The sequence below is a fragment of the Colossoma macropomum genome, unplaced genomic scaffold (genome assembly GCF_904425465.1).
Source record: "Colossoma macropomum unplaced genomic scaffold, Colossoma_macropomum, whole genome shotgun sequence".
In the NCBI taxonomy this organism is placed as follows: domain Eukaryota; kingdom Metazoa; phylum Chordata; class Actinopteri; order Characiformes; family Serrasalmidae; genus Colossoma; species Colossoma macropomum.
The window spans coordinates 44,524,351-44,542,997 of NW_023494785.1; the positions used below are offsets into that span (position 1 = coordinate 44,524,351).

An 18,647-nucleotide genomic window follows, 5' to 3' on the forward strand; every position below is an offset into this window, starting at 1 on the left:
GATACTTTTCTACACGTGTCTGTAAATCTGACACTTGAATACTTAAGGCCTTTAACCCTCTGTGGTCTGAGAGCATCTTCTCGATTTGTTCATCTCTTAAACTCTCCTTTAAAGACTCTTCATATATCATGAGCCTCATATGTTTTATATCTAAATGCTCCGTTATCTTCATCACTACTTTCCAAACCCGCTGCAGCAGCTTCAGCAGCTGTAAACTCTCTGCACGCCGTTTCACATGAGTCTCTGATGTGGACTGAATGAAGAATGAAGGGTTTCTGGCGTGATGGTCAGTCCTTAGTGATTTCCTGAGTGTCCATTGGTCAGTTTCACACAGAATGTAGACGGACACACGAATCCACCAGTTCCACATGGTGAGAGGCAGATGACGTGTATCTCAGCCCCTCTTCATAGGCTCATAACTCCGGATGTGAGTCTCGTATGATCTCGTGATAAGATGGAATGGAAAGGGCGACTCTACAGATTCAGGAAGTGTTTGAACTGGATTTCTGAGCTGGATCATCACAAAGATACACACACAGAGACAGAAACATGGTGCAGGTGAGTTTGTGGACCCCAGAGGGTTAAGACTTTCAGGATCCTGCAGAACATTACAAATGAGATCACAGAGGCTCTCGTGTGACTACAATGTGAAACATAATATAAATTTAATGAAGCGACATTGTACAGCTGGACTGGCCTCACTGACCCTCTAGGATCAAAACGACAGCTAAACTGAGGTTTCATTCCCAACTCCAGCATAATGTTGTTCCTGAGACTGAGATCACTTCAAAAGGGTAAAGCAGCACTACAGCAGACTCTTATAAGCACATGAAGTCAATAAACGCTGAACCGCAGGTTGAATTAGACGAGCTTGCGCTTCAGAGCGGCCTGCGAAATCCATTTGTGGCCAAAAGCGAAAGCCAAAGAATCTGCTCTGCAATACTGTTTACAGTCTTTACTGAGTTAATGAGGTTCCCAAAAACCCCTCTCAACATGGATCACTGAACAAATACATCATATCACACAGAACATTTCAGAAACAGCTACATCTGTCCAGCACAGTGACCACACCTGTAAAAATGATTTATCTGTCTGAAGGTGCTGACTCACCTGTGGTCATTCTGGAACATCAAGACTGATGGTAATTCATTCCATTATGATTAGTTATAAATCTTTAAAAGAGTCTGAGACGTGAGCTAATTTTTAAGCTGAAATAAAATTTTCAGGCTATTTTTTAACATGAAAGCTCAGTGTTGATGTGTATTCATAAAATCTGATAGGAACTTTATTTGAAAACTTATTTCAGAGACATTTAGTAATGAGTCTTTCATGTCAAACTTCCAACACATTTTATTTTAGACAGACAACAATACAAAAACATATTTAAACTGCAGGGGTCACCGACACTGTGATGGTCACTTCATCCTGTAGTCCTCAGGCCTGCAGAGAGAAAACAGAGACAAGCTTTGGTAACACTTTATCTTTCATCTTTGGAGATGATCAATAAACCTCTACTGTTTCATTTAAAAAGCTCTATAATGTTCATATGATCCACACAGTCACTCTGACAGACTGTAATACACTACAGGAAGCGTAGGGGGCGATATGGCTTCTACTGTTTCATTTAAAAAGCGCTCTATAATGTTCATATGATCCACACAGTCACTCTGACAGACTGTAATACACTACAGGAAGTGTAGGGGGCGATATGGCTTCTACTGTTTCGTTTAAAAAGCTCTATAATGTTCATATGATCCACACAGTCACTCTGACAGACTGTAATACACTACAGGAAGTGTAGGGGGCGATATGACTTCTACTGTTTCATTTAAAAAGCTCTATAATGTTCATATGATCCACACAGAATCTGTTACCATGACAACAGTCTCGCCGTTCCAACAACTCCTATCAGATGCCAGTGTAAGAATGAAGGTAGGGTCACACATTCGATATGCAGTGTCCACTGAATGACCACAACACACCATAACCTTTCTGCTTCTTTCTCAGATAAGAGCCTGCGTTCTCTCCACCAGCAGCCACTCACTCTTATAAAAGATTGAATTATTATTATTATTATTATTATTATTATTATTATTATTCTGTGTTAGAAATCCTTTCAGTACAGAAATCCGTTCTATTCGCTTCTCTCTGCTACTTTTGAAACAGTCAGTGTTTTGCATTGTTTTTAAACACAAACCAAAAGCAAAGTCCTTTAAGTGCTTTTGGTCAGTAAACACATCAGCACAGTGCTGCTGGACTGTTGTTGACAATCTGCACAAACAGCTGAGATCAATCTGATCAATGAGAACAATCTGAATCAATCTGAAGCTCGTCTCAGTGCCAGTCCAGCCCCCAAACAGCCAGAGAGTCTCTGAGCTGCTGATTCTCCTTTAATAACGATCAGCATCATTTCAGAAACTCATCCAGACTGTAAAGTAAGTGAATGTAAATTTTACACACACTTTACATCTTTAGATAAACACTACAGTGAAGCTGGAAGATTCATCGTTTTACATCAAAATCGCAATTTAAGACAGTTTTTAAACACCTCAGTGTCGCTGCTGGACTGAGAATAGTCCACCAACCAAAAATATCCAGCCAACAGCGTCCTGTGGGCAGCGTCCTGTGACCACTGATGAAGGACTAGAGGATGACCAACACAAACTGTGCAGCAGCAGATGAGCTATCGTCTCTGACTTTACATCTACAAGGTGGACTGACAAGGTAGGAGTGTTTAATAGAGTGGACAATGAGTGGACACAGTGTTTAAAAACTCCAGCAGCACTGCTGTGTCTGATCCACTCGTACCAGCACAACACACACTAACACACTACCACCACCACGTCAGTGTTACTGCAGTGCTGAGAATGACCCACCACTAAATGAGAAATATTAGCTATGACCAGATTTAGGATCATCTCACTTGACAAGATACCAGATGGAGCCATTTTATGAGCAGCAGAGCTTCCTGTGAACGCTCTGTGTGGTGGAGCTGAACTTCAGAGATGTTTTCCCTCCTTAGATGACTGGAGGACAGTGAGGCAGAGCCGAGCGGCTGTATCTGTGCTGGAGGTTCTGCAGATACACAGAGTAACGCTACTGAACCAGCATCACACAGTAAAGCCTCCTGGAGAAAATCGGACCCTTTCCTGGCCTCCGTATCTGTAACTCCATCAGACTGAATCAGTAACAGCTCTGCTTACAGAGCTCTGATTAAATCAGACCTGTGTCCAGGACCGACCTCAGAGCCTTCTGAGTGACGAGTGAGCTGAGGGTTGCGTTCTTTGGTTCGGTTCCAGCCGTAGTTCCCTGTGACCGAGTAACTCGGGCTCTTTCCCGACGTTCCTAATGAGCCGCTCTCCACTCAGAGCCACATAAACACCCAGCAGGACACGTTTATGGCTTTTTATTTCACCTCAGGATCTGATTTCGACTTCATTACAGCAGTGCTGCAGCCACAGTGGTGGGAGGGGGGTTGGGGGTAGTTGGGGGGAGTTTTGGGGGATTGACTCCTTCACTGGTCAGCAGTAAAGCAGCAGCAGGCCTGGGGAAATCCTCCGTCATCTTCTTTTGTCAGATTTAATTATAAGAGCGACGCTGAACATCTCATTATCTCATTAACGTCTCACTTCCCTCCACTGTTTTAATTACACGCCCCACAGCGCTCAGAGCGAGAGAGCGACCGCCGCCCGACACCACCAGAGAACAACACCACACCTTAAAGACCCTCAGCGCTCCACTGCGGCCCCCCGGACTGAACTCTCCATCTGAGCTCGCTCTCCAACAGCTTCACACACTCAGAGTTAGGAGGGTGAAACAGAGCATTGTGGGAGTTATCTGAATTCTCTGACAGCAAACTAACGAAAACTAACCAAACAAACAAACTGAAACTAACCAAACAAACAAACAAACTGAAACTAACCAAACAAACAAACAAACTGAAACTAACCAAACAAACAAACAAACAAACTGAAACTAACCAAACAAACAAACTGAAACTAACCAAACAAACAACTAAACAAAACAAACTGAAACTAACCAAACAAACAAACCAACTGAAACTAACCAAACAAACAAACTGAAACTAACCAAACAAACAAACAAACTGAAACTAACCAAACAAACAAACAAACTGAAACTAACCAAACAAACAAACTGAAATTAACCAAACAAACCAACTGAAACTAACCAAACAAACAAACTGAAACTAACCAAACAAACAAACAAACAAACTGAAACTAACCAAACAAACAAACTGAAACTAACCAAACAAACAAACAAACTGAAACTAACCAAACAAACCAACTGAAACTAACCAAACAAACAAACCAACTGAAACTAACCAAACTAACTGACTGAAACTAACCAAACAAACCAACCAACTGAAACTAACCAAACAAACCAACCAACCAACTGAAACTAACCAAACAAACCAACCAACCAACTGAAACTAACCAAACAAACCAACCAACCAACTGAAACTAACCAAACAAACCAAACAACCAACTGAAACTAATCAAATTAATTAGAGCTGCAGACCAGAATGACTGGAGTCCGACACCTGCTTCACCTCAGAGTTCAGAGTCAGTCCTGTCAGCTACACAGTCACGTACGTTACAGTACGTTAAATATTTCAATGTTTTTACATAATCATAACTTAAATGTATATTTTTACATAATGAATCACATTTCCATTCAGTATGAACAGGTTCCAGTCTGCACTGCTGACTCTTCTGCTTACGGACACTACCGGACGTTTACAATCTGCACTCAGCCTGATGGACAGACACTAAAATTAAGTACGTTTGAATCCTCAGATGTTTAGCTTCACTCTGAAGACTCTGAGACTGAATCTGACCGCTTCCTGCATACTGTCGCGTGTCTTACTCTTAATCCACGAATCCCAGACGCAATGAAAAAATTATTACCAGAAATTACAGGCAGCACTCAGAGGAACGTGTGTCATAAATATTTAAAGGTGTAAATTGAATGTTCTCTGGTTTGGACTCTGAGCTCCCGATGGCATTACCGCACTGACTGCATCGTTACATCACTCCTACCTTCAGGAGTCGGAACGATGGGTGGCCAGCAGAAGAAACGTCAGAACATCGTTTTCAAAGCAGTTCACTATTAACTTCAACACGACTCTCTGTTCACGACTCTCTAAATGCGAGTCTCCAAACGCGACTCCCTAAACGTGACTCTCTGAACGGATCTCCTCAAACGCGACTCTCTGAACGCAACTCCCCAAAAACAACTCTCCAAACACGACTCTCTGTTCATGACTCTCTGAATGCAACTCCTCGAACACGACTCTCCGCGAACACGACTCTCCCCGAACACGACTGTGTCTGAAAATAATGCACTGAACGCAACTCCACGAACACAACCCCTAAAAGCAACTACCCAAACACGACTCTCTAAATGTGACTCTCCAAACGTGACTCCCTAATAATGAGTCTCTAAACAAATTTCCTCAAACATGACTCTGAGCGCGATTTCCCGAACGCAACTCTCTGAACGCAATTACCCAAACACGGATCTCTGGATGTGATTCTCTGAACGCGACTCCTCCAACGCGTCTCCTCCAACGCCACTCCTCCAACGCCACTCCTCCAACGCCACTCCTCCAATGCGACTCCAAACAACTAGAACAGCTGGTGAAGATGCCGACGACAGATCCAGAATGTTCTGGAGGAGTAGCTGAAGATAATGAAAGGCCCACAGCTCTCCTCCAGTTCAGAATCAGGTTCACGTCTCTCTGAGAGCTCAGAAGAATGAAGAACGGCAAAAATGAATTGGACTGTCAGGACTGGATCACAGTGGCCTGTAAAACACGGTTCCACCGTTTTGCATTATGAATTCAGACTCATTCTCCGTGAAAACGAAAGCAGCGTTTCGTCTGGCCTGAAAATCAAAGCCTATCTGCTGCTGCTACTTCAGTCCACCTGCCCTTCAATTTAACAGAGCAACGACAGCAAAGGGAGCAACATGATATTCACACAACATCCGACTCACACCGAGAACATCTCAGTCTCTCAGAGTGACCCCCGCCAGGAACTCGTCTTCAGTTTAACTAACGAGGCTCCTTCACTGCGCTGAGAGGGCGGCTTCAAAGTGGTCTAGCTCTGTGACGGTCAGGTCATCACAGTGTTTCTGAGTGAGAGCTTTTTATATAAATGGAAAAATGTTTTGCTCACTGTTTTTGAGTGGCCGTCTTCTATTTTGTGGAGCACTCCAGGCGCCCTGAGCTGACAAAGGTCACTTCAAAATCATCAGACAGTATCATGACACTGCAACATCTGGACAACACTGCAATGCCCTGACTACACTATGACATGTCAACAACACTGCCACATCACATCAACCCCACCCAATGATGTAACACATGCATCATCCTGACAACACTGCAACACCCCAACATCCTGACAACACTGTGACACACTGACACTGCAACGTTTTCCTGACTACACTGCAACACCACATCCTGACATCCCAACACGTCACTCTTGCCAACATCACAATACCACAACCCGACACCCCAACAATGCGACATCCCAGACAAACACCGTGACACCCCGACATCCCCGTCAACACTGGAGTACCCTGACAACACCACGATAAAACCACAATAGTGCAACAACACCATGACACCTTGATATCCTGTCAACACTGCCACACTCTGACAACACCCCAACAACATGACATCCAAAAACCACCCTAACGCTAACGCCAACCGCAACACAAACTCTGACACCACTGCAACATTCTGACAACACTGCCACCAGGCCAGATCAGTTCTGGTATAAACCTACTGTCAGCCTACACTGTGCTGCTTGACATTTTATATTCAGTGAGACAGAGTGAGCCGCAGGCAGCAGGTAGCCACATTCTTTTTTTTTTTAGTGTTTCTAGATTAAATATTCATAGCTGTGAATAGGGCTGGGCGATTAATCGAAAAAGTAATCAAAGTCGACATTCAGAACCTCTAACCAATGTGATCTTGCCCATGTCGGTTATTTTTAATTTTTTTTTAATTCTGTTAATCCTTTCCCAACTCTGTGTTCATGTACTCTCTCCTACAAAACTTACTACCGCGTGTGTCGTCACGTGACTCCGCCACGTCCACTGTGCGACACGGAAGCTAAGGCTGCGTTCACACAGCAGGTAAAAGTGGCCCAAATCTGATTTTCTCACTAAATCCATTTTTTTGTTTGTCTGTTCAGATTATCTCTAAATGTGATCTGAATCATCAGTCTGAACAGATCAGCTCCTAAACTGAGCCTGCATGCGCTAAAGATCAGAGCGTCGCGCTGCTTCACGGCTCATCCAGAGGTAAACAATCACGACCGCCAACGAGCGCCAGTCACTCCCGGAGGATCAGCTTCATCTTCACCAGCATCACAGGAGCCATCATGAAGCTTCACTGACTGACAGCTGGGCTCATCACCCAGAATGTGTTCCAGCTGTAAAAAGGGCGCGGTCACTTCTTTGGTTCGTGTCCTCGGATTCTTTAAATTCTGCTTTCAGACTTTTAACTGTTCTTTGACGCTGCAGCCTCGTTCTCCTGCAGCCGCGTTCGGACACTTCTTTAGAAATCTCTTCAAACACGGAGGGTTCTGGATAAATCTCTTAATTTTAGTACAGAAACATCAGACCAAATGTTTTGAGTCTCAGCAGCGCGAAATTATGACGAATGTCGAGTTGGATTGACGTAAAAGTCGTGTGAATTCCGATCTGGCTGCTGAGACGATTTACATTAAGATATGCAGAACATATTTACAGTACAAATCTTGTCAGTGAACTATGAGGACAAAAAAACAAACAAAAAAAACAAAACAAAAACAAAATAATTGTTCATTAATCGTAATCGAGGTAAAACATTTGATTAATCGTGATACTGATTTGAGGTCATATCGCCCAGCACTAGTTGTGAATGTCTTCCTCTGTGTTCCGGTGCTGGTCTCACCCCCGAAACCTCTCAGCGTTGAAAAAGCACCCTAAGCAAAAGTGATGTCTTCATCAGCCGTCTGACATGTTTTGGAGAAGAAACTCAGGCTGTGAGTCCTAATAAATAAGAAAGTGAGGTGTGATTTATTGAAAGAGCATCACATTGCTCTGCTTCAGCATTTAAGGTCCAGAACTTCTGGAAGCTCCTGATGCATGGGGCTCATAAACCACTGGCGGTTCTCTGCTTAACGGAGGACAGTACGGCGGGACCGGGAGTGCTTGTGGAACATTAAACAGCGTTCCCGCAGCGCTGGGACCGTACGGACTCACTCTTACGCTGCTTTTCCATCATACAGCGACGGGCTGGATTTATTTCAGATCTTTTCAGAGCTAACAGGAAACTACCGTAAAACTCACTGACCCTGTTCGACCCAGCTCTGTGCTGTGAGCTTCTACAAGGCCCAGCTGCAGTAACGCTCACTGGCTGCATACGGTCTTCAGCGTGGTTTAGATGCTGGGTGTGAAGAATCCTCAGAGAACATGTAAAGAAAATATGGAGCTGTGGATACAATCACAGAGCAAATCAAACCGTATCTCCAAACTCAAAGCTAACTTTCAAAAGGCAGCAGGTTTTGATCATCACGAGTAATTACAAGGGAATTCCATCAGTTTTCCAGAGCGGTTCACAGTGGTGGTGATAGGAACCAGACGTCCACCTCTAAAAGCTCCCTCACAGAAAGTTCCTACATGAAATGGTTATGAATTCACTGCCTGATGACTGAGACACTGTTTTATGATAGTTTTGAGAAGATTTCAGCCTCAAAATCCATTCATGGTGGAGGGATACATAATATGCAGGGCGCTGTGAGGCAAAATAGTCCCCAAAGAAAACTAATTTTTTTCAGGTTTTCCAATATTTTACCACCATCGACATAGTACATAATTACCCCAGATTACACTTGCCCATCACCCCTATATACTTGGTGGACATCCTATTCCAAAACTACAGTTACCCTCCCCTTTGCGGCTCTAACAGCCTCCACTCTTCTGGGAAGCTACAAGATGTTGGAGAGTGTCTGTGGGAATGTGTGTCCATTCAGTCAAAAGAGCATTTGTGAGGTCAGACACTGATGTTGGACGAGAGGGCCTGGCTCGACATTCCAGTTCATCCCAAAAGTGTTCAGTGGGGTTGAAGTCAGGGCTCTGTGTGGCCACTGGAGTTCCTCCACACCAAACTGGTCACTCCATGTCTTTATGGAGCTGCTTTGTGCTCAGGGGCTCAGTCATGCTGGAACAGGAAAGGCTCTTCCCCAAACTGCTGACACAAAGCTGGAAGCAGATAACTGTGTAAAATGTCTTTGTGCTGCAGCATCAACATCACCCTTCACTGGAACTGAGGGGCCTGAAAAACAGCCCCTGCCCATCATCCCTCCTCCACCAAACTCTACTGCTGGCACTCTGCATTCCAGTAGGTAACGTTCTCCTGACATCCACCAAACCCAGATTCATCATCAGACTGACAGAGAGAGAAGCTGATTCATCACTCAGAGAACACGGTTCCACTGATCCAGAGTCCAGTGGTGGCGCTTTTACACCCCTCCAGCCGACACTTGGCATTGCGCATAGTGATCTTAGGCTTGTGTGCAGCTGCTCAGCCATGAAACCCATTTCAAGAAGCTCCAGATGCTCAGCTCTTCTGTTGTTGCTTCCAGGGGCAGTTTGGAACTGTGTAGTGAGTGATTGGGGATTTTAAGAGCTACATGGGAGCCCCTGCTCTGTGAGTCTGTATGGTCTACCGCTTCATGGCTGAGACGTTGTAGCTCCTAGGTGCGCTTACAGTTGATGTAGCAGGGCAAAAATTTCACAAACTGCCCTGTGGCAAATGTGGCATCCTATGACAGAGCCATGTTTAAAGTCACTGAGCTCTTTAATGCGACCCTCCACTGCCAGTGTTTGTCTGTGGAGACTGCATGACTACGTGCTTTGTTTTATACTCTAGTTAGCAGTGGGCGTGTCTGAAGCACATATTTTCGGCCATGTAGAGTGTTTTTAGGGGTTTTTGCACGTCTAGAGTAACATACAGCGCTAAATAACTGAACACTATAAAAAAAGAAAAATGTTGGACTGCTCTTCCTCGAATCAACTGATCATGAAGAAAATTGGCGTGTCCATATTACTTCACTGTCCAGCTGTGACTGTGAGGACCGTCCTCTAGAGCAACCCCTCCAAATCCCTCCGTAACTGAGTGACCTCAGAGTGAGTCATCGCTCATAAATCAGCGGGAGAGCTGCAGTACGGGAATTAGAGAGTGACCCGCTGCAGAAAGTCCAGCTTCACAGAGTGGTCACTCAGGCTGGAGCTTTACCTCCCTCATCTGCAGCACACCTGAGCTACACCCTACAGACTCCACTTGAAAGCTGAAAGATAAAGACAAAGAGAGGGAGGATGATAGAGAGAGAGGGAGAGAGAGAGGAGAGGACTCACGGGGTCCAAAGCTGGGGGAAGCTGTCTCGCTCCTCCTGCGTGTATTCATTCAGTTTACGGGGAATCTGGCGAGGCTGAGGAAGCTCCTCCGTCAAATTCAGCATGATATCTTCTGGAAGAACCTGCAACAGGATAAATCACACACACAGAAATTACTGGTGTGTGTATGGATGCTTTTCTAAACTGTCAGAGCTGTAAACACATTTGGGACTTAAAACTGACTTCAGACTGAAGTCCTGCTTTGAGTGACTCCATTTTACTTCTTTACTGTAATTTTTATCTCTGGCTTCTTTGGGCGTAACAGCTCCATTTTGCTCGCCAAACAAGTGCTGAGCATCGCTCATTAATATGAATGATCTCATTAACACGTTCATTTTGACTGGCTGCTGATCTTACATCATCAGGGAAGAGGTGCAGCCGCTGCATCATCGTCCTCCGCATGAGGTTTTTGGGAAGCATCCCGTACACGGCCAGTTTAATTATCTGAGAGAGAGAGAGGGAGAGGGAGAGAGAGAGAGAGAGAGAAGAAAAGGTCAAGTCTTACACAACCTCACAGCAGGACAGAAATCTGGTCACTGTCTGGGTCTCCAAGGGCGACCAGTGGAGCTCACTGTAATGAAATTTAACACTAGCAGCACTATTACACCTTCTGTCCAGGCATTAGATGGGGGAAGGGGGGAAGGGGGGAAGGGGGGGGTGGCGTTAAAGTGACAGGTAAGTTAAAATAATACATTTCTCACAGTCTGCCTCCTTCCCCAAATACAGATGAACAGCCCCACCCCCAAACAAATACAGCCCCTCCCCTCCCTTTAGGGTTCCCTCCAAAGTCCCACCCCCAAACAACTACAGCTCCTCCCCTCCCTTTAGGGTTCCCTCCAAAGTCCTGCCCCCAAACAAATACAGCCCCTCCCTTTAGGGTTCCCCCCAAAGACCCACCTCCAAAGTCCCACCCCCAAACAAATACAGCCCCTCCCCTCCCTTTAGGGTTCCCTCCAAAGTCCCACCCCCAAACAACTACAGCTCCTCCCCTCCCTTTAGGGTACCCTGCAAAGTCCCACCCCCAAACAAATACAGCCCCTCCCTTTAGTGTTCCCTCCAAAGTCCTACCCCAAACAAATACAGCCCCTCCCTTCAGGGTTGCCTCCAAAGCCCCGCCCCCAAACAACTACAGTCCCTCCCTTTAGGGTACCCTGCAAAGTCCCACCCCCAAACAAATACAGCCCCTCCCTTTCAGGGTTCCCTCCAAGGTCCCCAAACAAATATAGCCCCACAATTTAGCTATTCCACGTACAGCAGTTTGCCCCTCCCACATCACTGAAGGCCTGGATCAGTGTTTGTACCGTTTTCTCTGTAAACACGGTCAGACAGCTCCTGCTGCGCTGGCTGTAAGGCAGGCGACACTGGGAGCTGTTGTTATTCTACAGAAGGCGCCTCATTACATGCAGCACCTGGACAGGTGTAATATGTCTGAGAGCAGAAAGGCATCAGTGAAGATGCTCCGCTGCTGCTTTGATAAGAGGGGGCTGTTTGTGCTCCGAGATAACACTTCAGAAACCCCCCCCACCTCTCAGACACAACACAATCTCGAGCCGAAGCGAAGGCAGAGCTGCAAAACAAGCTCTACTACAAACGCAGAGAAGATTCCAGTTATAAAGCTGCACTTTCCCAAACCGGAACATTGTCTTTCGGAATTGCATACATGCCGCTGAAATTGCAGCGCTGATACGAGCCTGAGAACATCAGCTAAAAAAAATCTACGACATATTCATCGCAGGCATAACGACCTGCTCCCAGTTCTAACAGATAAGCGGAGCTGAAGCCAAGGTCATTAAAACCTCCAGGGCAACAGGCCAAGTCTGTTAGAATCAGAAAAATAATAAAGATAATCAGGTTCACATCAATCACCATCATCACGGGAAGAACCTGAGGCCACGGTGCCCCCCTCTGGCACCCAGGAGAACTACCAGGGCCTGTGGGTACGTTTCATTTCTGTAGGATGCATTCTCATCCATATATCGCTGCTGTCGGAGGAAAACCTTAAAAATGGAGATATGTCGCTTTTCAGTTTTTGACATAATCTGAAAATGCCTGTTGCCCTTTATATTGTGTGTAAATTTAATGAAGAATGGACCAAAAGAAACGACCCAAAATGACTTGGAAAGAATTCTGGTTCCATTGACTTACATTAAAAGTAAAGTAGGTTTTTTTCTTCTCCTGTAAAGTTACCATTTTGGAGATACGAGATTTTCTTCAGACAACAGCGAAATTCTATCTTGAAATTCAATATATATATGTATATATATATATATATATATATATATATATATATATATATATATATATATATATATATATATAAAATGTATATACATATTACTGCTGTTGGCACAAAACCTTGTAACTTTATAGAAGAAAAAACCCTACTTTACTTTTAATGTAAGTCAGTGGAACCAGAATTCTTTCCAAGTCATTTTGGGTCGTTTCTTTTGGTCCATTCTTCATGAAATTTACACACAATATAAAGGGCAACAGGCATTTTCAGATTATGTCAGAAACGGAAAAACTCTCCAAAAATGGAGATACAAGGTGTTGTCCTGACAGCAATGTGTTTACATACAATATATATATTAAATGTGCATATATGTGCATATATATATATATACACACACACACACCACACACACACACACTTCAGCTTTCATTTAAAAGGACTTTTAAACTTGAGATTTTTTGTAAGTGGTGACATTTGAAAGGTTTAGCGTGAGATGACTCTCACAGTCAGTGTGCTTCAGTTTTCTTTATCAGTAAAGCATTTCAGAATCTTTCAAAGACTCTATATCTACCATAACCAGTACTGACCAGTCCTAAAGAAATATATCTGATATATCTTTAATACACTGAGATATATAAGACCGAACTATCACTGCAGAGGGCGGGGGCTGATCTGAGGGTGATGTACTCACAGCGGTGGGGTCTTTCTGGTGCATCTGGGCTGCTGTGAGCTGTTTGAAGCCACCCGGGTATCTGTGAGAGAAAACAGAGGACTGTTCAGCTGTAATGAAGAGTAATATAACAGGCTACAGGCTGGGAAATAATGCAGCGGTTAATTAGGGGCTTACAGGAGAGGAGAGAGCTGCCCAGAGGAGAACTCCATTAAACAGGAGGACACTGAGAGTGGAGTGGATCTGCTTTAGAGCTCTGTGTTCGAAACCATAAACACAGAAACCCTGATACTCTCATACAACACGCCCTACCATCACAGCGTCACTGCTGAACTGGGAATGGTCTGTGGGGGTCCTGTAGTGGCCCCTTTACACGGATGGGTGGGGTGGAGAGGGCTGATACACTGTACACCTGACTGACATACCGATTAGCTGACAAGATCAGCAGATATTGATGATGCACAGATTTATTCACAAGCACATCGCTGACACTTAAGAAACTGAGCTGCTGATTGGAGGCTTACACACCTGTTTAACGTTTTACCTGAGACCTCAGGTGTTGATATTAATTTGAGTTAACTGTATCCTTGATATGTATTAATCCTATGGTAAGACTAATAGATTACCAACATGCATTTCTATCTTCATCCACTAGATGGTTTCCTTCTGCTGAGACCGATGGAAAGTGCAGAACTGCGCCATCTGCTGGGCGCGTTCAATACATTTTGAATTTAAAATCTTTATTCGCCAAGTTCCAGGTGTACAAGGATTGTCTCTTGTTCAGGTGTCAACATACAATTAAAGTAAATAAAATAAATATAGAAAAAGATATACTGCAGAAGTCTGCAGTGTTTTGGCCTGCGAGGACTGGAGCCTTACACGTGTGATGTAGGGGATGTGTTACCCTATTTACAAAGTTTGGTTTTCTTTTGGAGGAATGATTTATATTACAATTATATTATATTTATATTATATTACAATTTACATCATAAACAATAGTTAACGTATCACAAATATTTAAATATGCAATCACATCCTGAAATATTTAGCTTTTTTACATAGAGAATTGACGAAAAATTGTCAGGTAAACAACAGAAACCAAATCCGCACCCAGTGATATGATGTTTATATTACTGAAGACTTTGTGAGTTTCTGATGTTTAACTTTTAATTAATAACAATCATATTCAACAATTCACTGAGTACAAATTACAGTCAGCTAAGCACTGTTTATCTAAAACTACCGGATTAACCCTCACAAGTCGCTGACCACAGCAGCGTGATCAAATCATGCGCCTGATTTAAAACGTCGTAACATAACCAAACAAAAACAAAGCCACGGTGAGCATCGCCAGCAACTTTAGCTGAAAATAGATTTGAAATAATCATATTTACATGTGCATGAAAGTAGAATGGGACGAGGATCAATGAGAAATTTGTCATTTATCTTAATATCTTCGTCATTTTGCTCTAATTAAGGAGAAACAGAAAAAATGTCAATCATTTTTCAAATCCAATTTTATGTGTTTTGTGTGTTTTTTGGGTCCAGTATGTTGATACAGTATGTCAAAAAATAATTGTCGGGTCATATACACACTTAAAAATAACGGTTCTTCAAGGGTTCTTTAGTAAAGAAAACGGTTCTATACAGAACCACGAACACTCAAAGAACCCTGTGCATGATTAAAGGGTTCTTGGCATCATGAAATGGTTCTTCAGATTGATGGAGAATGTGTTGTATGTAGTTCTAAATAGAACCTTTTTGAAAAGGGTTCTATATAGCACCATAAAGGGTTCTTCTACTGTTATGATGTCAAGCCAATAACAATAGAAGAACCCTTTTTGTTGCTATATAGAACCATATACACATTCTCCATCAACCTGAAGAACCATTTCATGATGCAAAGAACCGTTTAATCACACACAGGGTTCTTTGAGTGTTCACGTTTCTATATAGACCTATTTTCTTTACTAAAGAACCCTTGAAGAACCATCATTTTTAAGTGGCGATGTTGTGATGAAAAAAGTGATTCCAAACATCGGCACTGTAAACATTCAAAAGCATGTAAAAACAGCCAAAACAGCTCCAGACTAACAAGGGTTAAATCAAAACCTTTAGAACCTGCACTGACCGCCTGGATCTGTTAGAGAGGGTTTAAAGCTCTGCTGCTGGTTTTTAAAGCTCTAAATGACCTTAAAGCTCCTGAACGTCTGTTTATGACCTCAGATCTGCAGATTCTGACCTTCTGAACTCCTTCAGTAAAACACAGAAAACGTGGAGAGACTCTTTCAGTTATTCTGCTTCTAAACTGTGGAGCTCAGTTCAGCTTTTATTAGACAGTCGAGCTCAGAGCTCACTTTTAATAAACATCTGAAAACGCAGCTCTTTAACTCAGAGCTTCATTAAACTCTGCAGCTCTTTGGTCTTCATCTCTTTAATCTGATCTTAACGTGATTTTAAATTAATACTCATAGTTTCTCCTATTACCAATAAGCTTTATGTAAAGCACTTTGAGCTGCCACCACTCTATAAATAAAAACACAATAACAAACAGTAATAATAATAATAATAATAATAATAATAATGGTTGGGTTGCCATAAATGTCAATGTAATAATAATAATAATAATAATAAGACCCTTTATATCCATCTATCTATCTATCTATCTATCTATCTATTTATGATAATATAAGCCTTAATGTACATATCTTTTATATGCATATACATTTTATAATATTTAAAATCTAAATATTACACTTAAATTATATCAACTGATACTATCAATTATCAGAATTTTCAGCTCCTTAAAATCGGTATCGGTCACAAAACATTCAAATCGGTCAGGCCCTAAAACCTACAAAGTGTTCCTCTATGGGTGTTTCTGATAAAGTGGCCAACAAGTGAAGCTAAAAAGCAGGTGTTTCTGATAAACTGGACACTGAACATAAATACAGAGTGTTTCTTTTACCCCGTGTGAGACGAGTAGACCTTCTGCTCCCATTTGTTTCCTGAGAAAGCGATGTGTCTGGTGTTCATGACCACCACGTGATCCCCAACGTCACCTGGGAGAAAGACAGAACTGTTTAGTTCTGCTGCAGTAAAATACGTTCTCTCAGAATCTGCCTCGGGGTTTTCTGGCGTCGACTCTGACTCGACTCTCGACTTCTGCTGCTGAAATCAATAGTCGACTCCTCAACTCCTCTATATTTTAACCAGTACAGCTGCAGAGTTGGTGATAAAGGGACACAGTAGAGATCAAACCACCCTGAACATAGTTCACTCAGTTTTGAGTATCTACAGATTACAGTGACTATTTACATGCGCTCAATAATCTGATCATAATCAGATTTCTGCAGTTATCTGATTATTCAAATGGTCGTGTAAACAGCACACTCTAAGGTCTAGAAGTCTATACTCACATTATTTGTATCCTGTGGGCTGTGATCCTGATTATTCAGTGTTTTGATGTTTACTTCAGTTAAAATAACACAGGATAGTCTTTAATCACAAACATTATTGATTGATTTGAATATTTTTAATATATTGTGAGGCATTCTGTAATTGCAATACTAGTTTTTTGGCCATATTGCACATATTTTATAAATTAAAAATGCATAATCTGATGTTAATTAAAGCTAAAGTAAAGCTAAAAGCTGTAATGCAGTGTTTACTGTGATGACTCACTCAGTGCATGGTAGATGGGCTTATGCTTCCCCTGAAGCCGCACTGAGCACATCGAGGCAATCTTTCCTGGAGGCTGCATTCGGGCGTCTATTAAGTACCAGGACCTTGCAAAGGTCGCCCACTGCTGTAAAAACAAAGAACATATAAGCCATATTAACACATTTCATCTAGTATATGAACCCAGAGAGCAGACTAATCATAGTGTACCAGGAAACTTCAATCTTAGCAGCACTGCACTGATTAATAGTCCGTTTCAGTATCAATGAATTCAGCAAATATCACTGTTTGTTTGTAGAGCTGTTCACGCTGAAGTTACAAGGAGTGTTTCAGCCCAGACTGCTTTTTTGAGCGGGAAACAGCCAATCTGCACAGAGCTCATTTACATACATCAGTCTTAAAGGCACAGTAACAGAAATAGCCTGTTTAATTATAAGGCAGAGGTATTCTAACCTATTAGGGTGTGAAGGAATTGCCAGGGAGGTCATGAGCTGCTTTTTATTTTATTTTAACGGATCCGCTGCTGAAAGAACGGATCCCACAGCACATAAATGACGGAATTCTTTAGCTCATAGCTCATCTGCTGCTGCAGAGTTTGTGTTGGTCATCCTCTAGTCCTTCACCAGTGGTCACAGGACGCTGCCCACAGGACGCTGCCCACAGGACGCTGCCCACAGGACGCTGTTGGCTGGATATTTTTGGTTGGTGGACTATTCTCAGTCCAGCAGCGACACTGAGGTGTTTAATAACACCAGCAGTACTGCTGTGTCTGATCCACTCAGACCAGCACAACACACACTAACATACCAACACCACGTCAGTGTTACTGCAGTGCTGTGAATGATCCACCACCCAAATAGTACCTGCTCTGTGAGGGTCCATGGGGGTCCTGACCACTGAAGAACAGGGTAAAAGGGGGCTAACAAAGTATCAGAGAAACAGATGGACTACAGTCTGTAACTGCAGAACTACAAAGTGCACCTATATAGTAAGTGGAGCTGATAAAATGGACAATGAGTGTAGAAATAAGCAGGTGGTCAGAATGTTATGCCTGATCAGTGTATAATCATATAACCTACATATCATATTTTTAAGAGTATTAGAGGGGTGAACCCCAACCTGTGCTGGCTTCTTATAAGAATTCTCCCTGGATTAAGCCTATTTTAGCCTGGCAGTACAGGTGCTGTCCAAACTAGTATGTTGTCTTGTCCAAAACAAATAAATATGGATCTCATTTTCAGGTCATTCCTCTCCACCTTAACCGGTCAACCTGATTCACAGCAGCACAATACACAACATAACAGCTCTAAAAAGCACATTTCTGACAACACAGCCATCCCGACAACACTACGAACTACAACACAACAGCGCTGTAATTGTACTGAACGCAGTTTAAAACATTTACCTGGGCAGATCTGGAAAAACTAGACATTGTTAGCCGTGCTAAGCTAACGCTACATCAGCCCGCACGTTTGACCCCAATGTGCTGTTTACGGTCCAACAGCATTGCTGTTCCTGAACGGAACTGCTGAAGAAAGAACAGTTCCCACAGCAACTACATGACGAAATTCTCTCTTTTATTGTGGGTAT

The 18,647-nt window shown here is 42.9% G+C and overlaps 1 protein-coding gene across 1 annotated transcript; it reads right to left on the minus strand.

Annotated features, from left to right (window-relative positions):
* Positions 1-1,332: 1,332 nt before the first annotated feature.
* On the minus strand, positions 1,333-18,594 carry mrpl13 (mitochondrial ribosomal protein L13). The gene is made up of 7 exons (XM_036596295.1): positions 18,463-18,594; positions 17,061-17,184; positions 16,345-16,438; positions 13,398-13,458; positions 10,831-10,917; positions 10,435-10,556; positions 1,333-1,440 (listed from the first exon to the last, which is right to left on the minus strand). Exons 1-7 carry the CDS (start codon positions 18,487-18,489, stop codon positions 1,416-1,418), a joined length of 540 nt encoding a protein of 179 aa, XP_036452188.1. The 5' UTR covers positions 18,490-18,594; the 3' UTR covers positions 1,333-1,415.
* Positions 18,595-18,647: the final 53 nt, after the last annotated feature.